This window comes from Rhineura floridana, chromosome 4 (assembly GCF_030035675.1).
Source record: "Rhineura floridana isolate rRhiFlo1 chromosome 4, rRhiFlo1.hap2, whole genome shotgun sequence".
NCBI classification, from domain to species: domain Eukaryota; kingdom Metazoa; phylum Chordata; class Lepidosauria; order Squamata; family Rhineuridae; genus Rhineura; species Rhineura floridana.
In genome coordinates, this window is record NC_084483.1 from 49,473,347 (window position 1) to 49,486,006 (window position 12,660).

The window sequence follows — 12,660 nt, forward strand, 5'->3', positions numbered from 1 at the left end:
AGATTTTCTTTTCTTACTGGCATGCTGTAGCTGAATTTATCTTAAATGCGCCGGCTGACATCTTTTATGGCACAAATAACAAGCAGCCGTGGACCAAATCCTCCTCCCCTCCCCCATAATGTCTAATACAGCTGACCTACCCATGCTGCTGTCATTGCGCCGCGTGTTTCTTCCCCACTTCCATGTCATGGTGTTTTGCCAAAGGGCAAAAGATTACAGGGTTTGTAATTCTGAGGCAATAAAAGACCCAGGGAAGAAAGGGTTACAAAGCTTTTCATGAGAGCAACTGAAGTTTATGACAGAAGTAGGCAAGCAGTTAAAAGCAATTCCTTTCTCACACCCTCTCCTTCTGAGTTTACTAGGAGCTCCGATGTCAGCGGTGAGGAGAAAGCCCAGCTGTTCAATGCCTAAAGAAGCTCTTCAAGCAGGACTTGGGGACCTCCTTTTATACCAAAAGAAAGCCACCAGACCTGGGTGCAGCTTTGCACCTTGTGACTTTAGTTCTACCTGTGAGATGCTTATGTTTACTTGGATCTCATGTTACTGTTTTTTGTTTATTCCTTCTGTTGGGTCAGTGTTTTAGAATTTTGCTGTCAGTTCAGCCTGGGAATACAGCTGGGAGACTGTGTTCCCATGGCTTGTCAGTGCATATGAAAAACATCCTCCCTGTCTGTTCTGTCTGATTAGGAGCCTTTCTTACCTCACCTGTGTTATGTTCTCAGGCTTCTGTACTGTATGAGAAAGTCTGCTTTGAGCAAGCCTGCACAACGAGCCCAACTGGCCGAAGAGCAGGGTGTGTGTGTGGAACAGGAGAAGGGACAAGAGAATGAAGCATGCCACCCTAAATCTCCTCGATGTACATAGAGATGTCTTGCAGTCAGTTGGCAATACAAATGGGCTGGTAACAATGGGAGACTTGGGTTCGAAACCCCTCTCAGCTACCAGGCTCGTGCATGACTCTGGGAAAAGTATTCACTATGTCTCAGACTAACCAGGCTCACAGGGGTGCTGGGAGGATAACATATTCCTATATGCTACATTAAGCTCCTTGAAGAAAGGACAAGGAAGATATAAATGTGGCAAATTAATTAATAAGTCAATGGAGTGATGTAATGGACTAGTCTGGTCACTGGAAACTGCAGGAGGGGAGAGTGTTTTTTCATTCAGGTCCTGCTTGCGGGCTTCCCATAGATGTCTGATTGGCCACTGTGCGAACAGGACGGTGAAGTGGACGGGCCATTGGCTTGACCCAGCAGGGCTCTTCTTATGTTCTTTTTTTTAAAAAAAGTCTGATATAATCCTTTGTACTCCTAAGAGAAACAATGGTGAGGCTTAAACAGGGTTGGGTAACCTGTGGCCCTTCAGATGTTGTTGGACTCCAACTTCCACTAGTCTCAGTCAGCATGGTCAATGATCAGGAATGATAGGAGCTGTAATCCAACAAGATTTGGAGGGCCACATTTTCCCTATCCCTGCTAAAAGACAAAGGGATGTGGGATGGTCACAAATGAAACATCAATATATCTTTCTTTTATTGTAGCCAAAATGACATAGAATTCCATGGCACCTTAACAAATGATTTATTATGGCTTGAGCTTTTGTAGGCATCTTCATCAGAGGCATGAAATGGCCTTGAAAGCTGGTAGGTATAGACACTCATGAGTAAAATGGAATGAAAAAAACCCACCCCTATTCTACATAGTGCCCACAATGCACCTCAGTATTAGGTATGCGTAATCCATTGAATCAGTGGGTTTAAGCACACTTAACTGGGTCGGACAGGCTGAGGTTACAGAATAAAGAGGCCAATGGCCATTGGGAAATTGCACCCTTGCATTTCAATGGGAGCATCATGGCAAGGGGAAGGCTAACCTGGCCCAGAGGAGGAGAAGCTGCTAAGAGCTTACTTCTCCCCTCCCCATCAGAAAGAACACTCTGCTCCCATCTGCCTGTTGCTCTGAGACTGCTGAAGTGCACATTCTGGTCCCATCCATCAGCCAGAGGACTAAGGGCTGCTGGGTTTACGGAAGGTTTTTTGCTGCAGGGAGTGGAGGATCATTGCAATCTGCTGTAAGCTACTTGAGGATCATTCAGGTGGGATATGTCTTCAAAATAAAAAGAGAGAAAGAGACTGTGAGAATGAAGAGGTACCAAACCATGATCAGTCAGTGGCAACCTCTGAGACAGCTTCTTCCCCCAACATTCTGCGGTATTTGCAGCTTTCATTCCAGCCGTTATCGAAAGGTGAATGTATGGAAGTTGCCGGGTTTGAACTGCAAAACAGAGGCTCACAGTCTTCATGCCTAACAGACGAAACAAATGAGACATTCACCAGCTATCCTTTGCAAGGCTGCATTAACCATTTTTCTTGAAATAACTTAGTAACAATTGTGTCCGCTCAAATGAGAAAACGTAGTGGATTCTTTACCGAGAAGCCCTTCTTTCATATTATAATAAATTGTGGCCCAGTAGCTACATAATCATGCTACAGTAACCATATTAACATCTACAAATTCATACAGAAATAACAAATTCATTATTCATTTTATGGAGTTCAAGCAAACTGGGCTTCCCCTCTGGACCTCTTATGTTGTCCATTAACCAGTCTCTTTGTCTGCTTCTCTTTCTTTCAGGATCCATCTCTTTTCCATCCTTTTTTTCACACTAAACTGAGCCCTTCTACTAAGTCCCCATCACACCCACAGGCTGTCTCTCATGCTGATTTGCTAACTCCTGGACCATTCAATCATTTGGGTTCCATCTTTGGAGACATCCATGACAGTTCTTATAGTCCTTTCCATCGCAATACTTTGTATAACAAGGTGAGAAATATCTCTTCCTGATATTATTGTTGTGTTAAAACAAAGGGTAAATCTTTCTGAGATAGTCATTCTGAAGACAAATAAACCCATTTACTATGGGTGGTAATCAACTAACGTGTCCCATCAGCGCAAGGATTTCCACGTGCACAGTGGGACCTCCACACTACTCTCCCCATCCCCTCCTCAGATCTACTCCAGAGGGTTAGAGGAACCCCTAGAACAGATTTAGGATGTGCAAGGGAGAGGAGAGGGGAGGAAGTCCCGTTATGCAAATGGGAATCCTGGTGTTGATGGGACACTTACACAGTGCTACATTGTATACAACCCTATATTTGTGTACTGCCCTATGGCCATACAGTTTCATAAGAACTTAAGAGGAGCCCTACTGGATCAGAGGAAAGGCCTATATGGTCCAGGTTGCCATTCACCAACCAGATGCCTATGGGAAGCCCACCAGCAGGGTAGCCTCTCCTGCTATTGTTCCCCAGCAGCTGGTATGCAGAGGCATTTCCTGAATGGCCCACAACAAACACAGGGCAGTTCCAAACAAATAGCACTTCTAAGCACAGAAGGCCACTTACTTGGAAAGGATTCTGTCTGACTTCAATAGGATGTGTGTGGTTTCTAATAAACAAGGTCCTTGTTCATCCTCACAATAGACTAGTGAAGTAATGCCTTTGGAACAACATTAAAACCATCTCTGTAACATTTAGGAATGTCACCACAGAAGCATCGCCATCTAGTGAATTTCACTTTCCCACTTTGGGGCGTTGGCAGACACTGATGTGGATTACAGGGGGGGGCACAATATTATGGAATGATCTCCCTGACAAAGTGTGCCTGGTGCCCACACTGTTATCTTTTCAGCGCCAGGTCAAGACTTTCCTCTTCTCCCAGGCATTTTAGCATGTGTTTTAAAATGGTTTTAAATTGTTTTTAAAAGATGTGTTTTAAATTTGTATATTTGTTTTAATGTTTTTAGTTACTGTAAACTGCCCAGAGAGCTTCGGCTATGGGGCGGTATATAAGTACAATAAATAAATAAATATTATGATGCCACATCATGTGTGGAATATTGCCAAATATTATGGGGTGGAAGAAGAATTTAGCGTGGACATTCTATTTCCAGTGGCATCTTTGCAGAGAGCATAATTTGAACAGTTTCAATACTAGGTCCAATGCTTAATTGCATAGGCCAAGATTAAAAATTATGGGATTGATCCACAAAAGGTTGGGTGTACTTATGTCCTTTTTAATTCACAGGCCACAAATGTGTCTAACTTTCTCTTGATTCCAACCTGGCTATTTTGAGATGCTTTACATATTCCAGCATTACAGAGCTAACAGTTGCAGAATTCAATTTTATTAACATCTCATCTTGAACTTTGATTAGATTTAGGTATGTTTAGAAAGTATTGCCTCTTTTCAGCACTATTTTAAAAGATGGCCAGGCGTTATCTTAGTCACTATCTTGCATTCTAATATTAGCTGTATTTTAGATGAATCTTCTGTTGTCTCTTGTGATGTCTGAATTAACCAGATAGGTTTTACATTGCACTGTGTTTATTCTACCACTAGAGAGCGAGATTCACTGAGCAAACTGACCTGCAACATTCCTTAAACATAACACACCTGCTCAAACTAAATGCCTACAGGAATTTTCAACTGCTTTTGAAAAAAGCAATTACTGACTCCAAAAGATTTTTTAAAATAAAAAAAAATAAAACCTCCCAAGTGAGCTTACCCTTGCAAAAAAAAAAATAGGATCCTTTTATGCCTTCCATATTTTATTTCAAGTTGACAGTAAAACAGCAGCACTCTTTTGTATTAGAGCTGCTTCAAACCAGACCTTGACAGCAATGGGATAAATGGCCTTGGTTGGTCACTAAACCCTTGACATGGCTGAAATATTAAGCTCTGAGTTTACAGTCTGAAGGCTGGCTCACATATTCACCTGTTGGGGATTCTGCAGCCCAGTATTTTCATTGGGAAACAGCGAACAAAAAGGCAAAAAGTGAGGCCTATCAGCTGACAAACCGGATATGGAAACGGTGGATTATCCCGCTTCATTTGGATAAGCCCATCATCTAACCTCTCTGCGCGCAAATGAGGCTGAGTGCTCAATAAACAGATTGTCTGGAAGTGAGCAGAGGCTAAACATTTAATGGTGGAGTTTTCTGAAAATGGGGTTGCATTTTTCAGGGGAATTGCAACTAAAGGTCATCTAGATCAGCATCCCTTTTCCAGCAGTAGCCAAACGGATGGTTCTGGGAAAGCCCAAAAGGACGGCATGAAGGTGATAGCTCTGCACCATGTTACCCTTCCTTCCCATCTATTGGCATTCAGCAGACATTGCCTCTGAATACAGAGTTTCTGTAAAGCCATCATGACTAATAGCTGCAGAGCACTCTTCACCACCCTTGGGCCCTTCAAATGTTACTGAATTCCAGCTCCTATCATCCCTGATCATTGATAATGCTGGCTGGAGCTGATGAAAGCTGGTGTTCAACAAAATCCAGGATCCAAGGCTGGGGTAGGCTGCTATAAACTGATGGGCAGATCTGCAGTAATTCCCTTTTAAATTTATCTAAGCTAGTGACAGTTACTACACAGCTAGTGCTCTCCAGGGTTATGCAGATAGGAGCAGGCTTAACTCTTCTTGGCTGGGGTCACCAGAGACAGGGAACTATTTTAGCCCCCATATTCCAGAAGTATCCATGAGTGCATTTAATTCTATGGGGAAAGTGAAGGACTTCTCTTAAGACTAGTGTTGCAGTAAGAAGGAAACTCACCTACACACACACACACACACAATTTGGAGCCTTGCCCACCATCATCATTGATGGGGATTTTGTAAACAGAGCACATTATGATGCACTGCAGACACACTTCCCCATTCTTTGGATTATACAAATCTGCACATGTCTGTATTAATAATGGGCATGTTGTTAATAATGCAGTCAGAGAAGTTTCCCGGATATCAGATTGTCATAGGGAGATCATGAGCAGACCTCTTTGCAAAACCCGAACATTTATAATAATAATAATAAAAAAATTTTATTTTTGAGTTGCCTATCTGGCCGACTCAACGGCCATTCTAGGCGACGTACAACAATAAGATAAAATACAACATATAAAATACAACATAGTCATAACCTCAAACTGTAATTAATCAAAACCATCCACAACTGTATCACAATACAATTAGTCCAGCCCAGGAATTTTGTATGCCTGCCTGAATAGCCAGGTTTTTAAGGCTCGGCGAAAACTTGGCAGGGAGGGGGCATGTCGAAGGCCATAGGGCAGGAAATTCCAAAGGGTGGGGGCCACAATCGAAAATGCCCTCTCTCTGGTCCGCACCAACCTAGCTGTTTTAACTGGTGGGACCGAGAGAAGGTCTTGTGAGGCTGATCTTGTCAGGCGGCATATTTGGTGATGCTGGAGGCGCTCCTTCAGATAAACTGGGCCAAAACCATTTAGGGCTTTAAAGGTAAGTATCAACACCTTGAATTGGGCCCGGTAGACAACTGGTAACCAGTGTAGGTCTTCTAACACCGGAGTGATGTGATCCCGGCGACGGCAGTTCTTGATCAAACGTGCCGCTGCATTCTGCACCAGCTGTAATTTCCGGACCGTTTTCAAGGGTAACCCAACGTAGAGCGCATTACAGTAGTCTAAGCGAGAGGAGACCAGGGCATGTACCACCCGTGGAAGCAGATGGACAGGAAGGTAGGGTCGCAGCCTCTGTATAAGATGTAATTGATACCAAGCTGCCCGGCTCACTGCCAAAACCTGAGCCTCCATGGACAGCTGGGAGTCAAGAATGACTCCGAGGCTGCGGACCTGGTCCCTCAGGGGTAGTCTTACCCCATTAAACACCAAGTCTATATCTCCTAGCCTTCTCTTGTCTCCCACTAGCAGCACCTCGGTCTTGTCAGGGTTCAGCTTCAGCCTATTACCTCCCATCCATTCACTTACGGACTTCAGGCACTTGGAAATGGTATCCACAGCCATCTCTGGTAAGGACTTAAACGAGAGATAGAGCTGAGTGTCATCCGCATATTGGTGACACTGCAACCCAAATCTCCTGATGATGGCTCCCAGCGGCTTTACATAGATGTTAAATAGCATCGGGGAGAGGATAGATCCCTGTGGCACACCACAATTGAGAGGCCAAGGGTCTGAAACCTCATCTCCCAGTGCTACTCGTTGATGCCTGTCTGAGAGATAGGAACGGAACCACCGCAAAACAGTGCCCCCTATTCCCATTCCCTCTTTTATCTTCAGTGTGTTGGTTTCCCATTTACAATATGCCACATGTTTCTCATGATATGTCATTAGGTAGCATCACAGTGACTGCTTTGTAATGTTCTTGACATTTCCTTTCTTTGCAGCCCACTCATCCAATAGTGCCCATTCCAGAAAATGAAGCACTCAGCTCCAAAGAGGTAATGGCACAGAACTTTCCATTTCTAAATGCATGCAAGGTTATAAGTGCTTACTCAGGTTTGCTCTTGTGGATGCAATGTAAAATAAAAATCAGGAGAAATACAGGTGACAAAGGCCATTTTATCTGACAGGTTCATATCAACTTTATTTAATTTACTTCTTCATAAAAGTATTCATGTGCTTCCTCTTACAGTCCGTCTCAAGGCAGTGTGCATGTTCAGATGAGAAATCAATAAAACAGTAAAATCGTAATAGCATAAGTCAAATGCAACTGACAACCCAAAGGATATCCTTAATTCCTTACAATAAACACCCTGAAAGGCTTGAGTGCACAGGTATGTTTTTAACAAGGGCTGAAATATCATCGTGTTGGTAGTTCTTGGAGCTCTAAGGGGAGTTGATTCTAGGAAGGGGGCTGCCATAAAGAAGGCTTCCCCCTGGGTTGCTGCTAAGCAAGATTGTGGCACAGCCAAGAGGGCCTTTAGAGGGGAGCGCAATGGACACGGCAATAGGGGGAAAGGCAGGTATTCTGGACAAAGTTGTTGTATAGGTTAAAATCTAAAGCTTCAACTTCAGTCAGTGTCCTGGCCAACCCCGTTAGATTCAGACTCGCAAGTCTGCTTTTCTCCATTACATTTAATGTGAAATCTCCGTTTAGAGGGTTTCATAGATCAGTTTACAGATTACACAGAACTCTGCATTTGTACACAGCAAAACTAGGCGTGACTACTTAAGCTAAGACATTGTTGCAGCAAGCAGACACTCACCTACTTAAAGGGTCTCAAGGAGGCTCACAGTGGGCTCTCTCTATTTGTGTGGGGAAGACTTCTCTGAACAAGATTGTATAAGCGAGCACTCCACTTTTAAAGATGTTTTTAAAGACGTTCTGTTTAAATGTGTTTTTAAAGATGCTTTGTTTTAATATGTTTTAAAGTCTGTTGTTTTAAAAATGTTTTAGAATGTTTTTAGTGTTTTTGTTTGCCACCCTGGGCTCCTTCTAGGAGGAAGGGTGGGATATTGTGGCGCAGCAACTACAAGTACTCTTGGATGAAACAGATTATCTTGACCCATCCCAGTCTGGGTTCAGGCCTGGTTATGGGATGGATGACCTTTATCGGGAGAAGGACAGGGGGAGTGCAGCCCTGTTACTCTTTCTTGATCTCTCAGAGGCTTTTGATACCATTGACCATGGTATCCTTCTGGGCCAACTTGGTGAGATGGGTATTGGAGGCACTGTTTTACAGTGGTTCCGATCCTATCTCCAGGGTCGTTCTCAGATAATAGCATTGGGTGACTGTCTTTTGGGCCCCTGGCAGCTGTGCTGTGGGGTGCCGTAGAGTACCATCTTGTCCACCATGCTGTTTAACATCTATATGAAGCCCTTGGGAGCAGTCATCAGGAGCTTTGGGGCGAGTTGTCAGCAGTATGCTGATGATACCCAGCTCTAGTTCTCCATAACATCTGAATCAGGAGAGGCCGTGCAAGCCCTGGACCGCTGCCTGGATGAGGGCCAATAAACTGACTCTGAATCCTAGCAAGATGGAGGTGCTGTGGGTTGGTGGCTTCCGAGTTCAGAAAATTGGTCAGTTGCCTGCTTTGGACGGGGTCGTACTCCCTCCGAAAGAGCAGGTCCGTAGCCTGGGGGTGCTCCTGGATCCATCTCTGTCACTAGAGGCTCAGGTGACCTCAGTGGCTAGGAGTGCCTTTTACCAGCTTTGGCTGGTGAGACAGCTGCAGCCGTTTCTGGACCGGGATAATCTGACCACTGTTGTCCACGCACTGGTAACTTCCAGGCCGGATTACTGTAATGCACTCTATATGGGGCTGCCCTTGAGGTTGGTCCAGAAGCTGCAGCTGGTGCAAAATGCAGCGGCAAGATTGCTCACTGGGGCAGGGTATCGCCAATATGTCACCCCGCTACTGAAAGAATTTCACTGGCTGCCATTTGCTACCGGGTCAAGTTCAAGGTTCTAGTTTTGGTGTATAAAGTCCTATACAGCTCGGGACCAGGATACCTGAAAGACCGTCTTATCCCTTACATACCCAGTCGATCACTACGCTCTGCAGGTGAGGCCTCCTGCAGATACCATCTTATCAGGAGGTTCATTCTGTACAATATAGGAAACGGACCTTTAGTGTGGCAGCACCTACCCTGTGGAATTCCCTCCCTTTGAATATTAGGCAGGCTCCATCTACTGCTATCTTTTCGGCGCCTTTTGAAGACTTTTCTTTTTCAACAAGACTTTTAAGTTGAGAGCTATCCCAGTCTGCATCTGTGTCAGAATTGCTTAATATGTTTTTTAATAATGTTTTTAACCCTTTAAAAAAAGTTTTTAAAATGTTTTTAACACTGTTTTGTCTTAATGTATTTTAAGATTTGTTTTTATGATGTTTTACAGTGTTTTTAGTGCCTTGTTTGCTGCCCTGGGCTCCTGCCAGGAGGAAGGGTGGGATACATATTAAATAAATAATAATAATAATAAATTAAATAACAAACAAACAAACAAACAAATGGAAAAGCCAGTGCTGTCTGTAAGAACCTGCGCATCTGCCTATGCATCCTTGGTGATGGTGGCAGCACTTCGAGATCTTCCTCAGACACTGCCTTTGGTTGAGCCTTTGATATCTTCTCCTGGAGATAGGGCACACGTGGCGGTGCTCCAGGCAATGAGGGAGGTTTGAGGGGAGGGAATGGTGCTGGCACACGGTCATACAGCATTTGTCCAGTTGTAACTGGAACTACAGGGGCAGAGCTGTCAGTGTCTAAAGCACTGAAGGCTTCTCCTGTTTCAGCCTTCTCTCGCTGCAGCCCTCTGGGTCCCTCCCCAGGATCCCAGACTTCTCCCTCCTCCTCCTGAGCACTCCAGAAACTCTGCACAAGGCCCATGACAGTCAGTAGCTTATTGATGGCCAGCACACTTCCTTTAGAAGCTGTGTAATATGTGTGAAACAGGACACTCATGAATGCATTACTAATTAATTAACCTTTAGGGAAATCACCTTGGGTCTCCAGGCAATGATCTTCCCTCTTCTCTCTTATCCTATCTCAGTTAAAGTGACAGCCCTGAGTCTTGTTTTCTTAATGGAGTGGGGGAGGGGAGTTTGATTTCCTGGACCTCATCAGCCAGAGGTTAGTTAAGCTTTGCCACACGGGAGTATGTTCAACCTCCTTGACAAACCAAAGGAGGACAGGGGGCAGTTGAGGATGTAGTTAACTGGGAAACAATGGGATGTGCAAGAGTTTCAAATTAGAGTCCCTAATCCCAAATATACGAGGGCAGGTTGTATATATCAGTGGCAGTGGAAATATTGCATATGCCCAGGAGGATAGTCTACTGGCTCTAACTTCAGGACCCTTTTCAGATGATGGGGACTAAATAAATGAATGGGATTGGTGAAGTGGCATTGTGACAGCAGGTGCCTCTCCTGACCTGCCACCATTATATGTAGGGAGCCCCTGTATGCACCTGGCTGAGGGAGGCACCTGACACCATGATCCTGCTTCTCCCCCCCCAAAAAAAGCTCTCATTTAACTCTGCGATGATGTTTGGAAAGAGCTTATATGTTGCCAAGTTTCATTGTTGCAATGAAAAAACAAGTTTGAGAGCTTATCCTGATATGGCCAGTACAAAATTAAAAAAAAAATTTCAGGGAGTAACTCTTGCAGCACTACGGATGTGCTAGAATTCCTCCCGATTTAGTACCAAATTTTTCACTACGCTCTGCAGGTGAGGGCCTCCTGCAGATACCATCTGATCAGGATGATCCAGGGAGCATCTTCACTAGCATTATAATTCAGAGTTTTAGTCCATAGCTCAAGCTCCTAGGCACTTGCTTGGGATGTTGTAGTGTCACAGACACACACCAGCAGAAGCCTCCAGAACTCTGGTAGAAGAGGGCTGGTAGTGGGTTCTCTATCTTAAAAATATCTCAAATGTTATTTCAGCAGACCAAGAAATGAATCACTGCCACATTCCTGAGACTTCTTTGACTTACTGCAATTCATGTACCATGTGGAGAAAAACTTGAAGGTTCATCAGGATTAGATTGTGAAATTTAGACGGATGGATTATTTTCCTTCCTTCCTTCCTTACTAAAGATCCTCTCCCTTCAGCTTATTTTCTGAATGGATTTGTTTTCTTAGTCCTCCTGTGGAATTCTGTCACCTCAGAGGATGACGGGTCCAATATATGATGGACTGTGGCTTTGACCATCACACCCCAGCACTTTTTCAGCTCATGCTCTCAGCTTGTTCTTTGTGACATGAGAAATGGAAACTCAGGATATACACTAGGGGCAAGGAACCTGTGGCCTCCAGTATTTGTTGGACGACAGTTGTCATCAGCCCTAGCTAGCTTCACTAATAGTCTGGGATGATAGGAGTTTGACAACTTCTGGAAGGCCACAGATTCCTAACCCATGGCATAAACCACTAGAATCTATATGAAAGGCTTTATTCTATATTTAAGGGTATACAAAGATTCTTTCCCCTATCACCTCATCTCCAACTTCCTCATGTTCCTCACATTACCTAGTGTCAAATTTTAGACTCTAAACTTGTCAGGACAGAAAACCTTTTGTTTTTACTCTGTCAAGCACTATACACATGAATGGTGCTATTAATAACTGTTAACAAGTTGTAGATACACAGACTTCTAAATCACTTAGTTATGATTAAAATCACGTTGTTGAGCGACCAACTATATGATAATCCTGTCAAACTCCCTGTCTCATGGGTATTTTTGTTATTTGTACCACATCCTTTTATTTATTTACTAGGGGTTGCCACCCCTTCTCGCTTCACTTACTCACCCTACCTAACCCTAGGAATGCCAATCCCACATACCCCACCCCTTGCCAAAAACCCCCAGTGCTTCCAGGCGTTGCCAGACTTCCCCTCCCCTTAGACCTGGCCAAGCCTACTCCTCTTCCCCTTACATGTTGCCAACCTTCCTCCTCTCCTCTCCCCACCTCAGGTCACCAATCCTCCTGCTACCCCTTTACACCTTCTCCTGTGAGAAGGAGGGAAGAGACCACCTGAGGCAAGCCACACAGGAGTAGCTGATCCAGCCTGTTCTGACTGTTCCTCCATGGCTCACCTGGGCTGCCCAGCCACCTCCACCTCACTTGCCAAGCCTTTCGCTCACTATGGGCCTACAGCATTGTCACCACCTTGGGTCACTCATTCACTTGCCCACCTCTGTAGAAATGAAATGAATGAATAAAATAGAGAGGAATCCTGCTTGTACCTTTGTATAGAGGTAAGGGGATGCTGCATCCCACACTGTGGTTGCTGAGTGGAGAGTTGGCCCAAAGTGGGCACAGGATGCTGATGTTAGCAGGGCCATTATCCATTCAGCAACCATGCACTTCTACAGTGGTGACTGTG

At 44.4% G+C, this 12,660-nt stretch overlaps 1 protein-coding gene across 6 annotated transcripts in view; it reads left to right on the forward strand.

The window, feature by feature from the left end:
• MLIP (muscular LMNA interacting protein) overlaps positions 1 to 12,660 on the forward strand; it is an 80,572-nt gene that overhangs the window by 64,384 nt on the left and 3,528 nt on the right. For 5 of the 6 annotated variants that reach the window (XM_061622970.1, XM_061622966.1, XM_061622967.1 and 2 more), the window contains 2 exons: positions 2,634 to 2,822; positions 7,217 to 7,270. In XM_061622970.1, coding sequence (XP_061478954.1) covers positions 2,634 to 2,822; positions 7,217 to 7,270 — 243 coding nt within the window. The remainder of the gene's footprint in view (positions 1 to 2,633; positions 2,823 to 7,216; positions 7,271 to 12,660) is intronic. The other variant, XM_061622969.1, reaches the window with a different exon arrangement.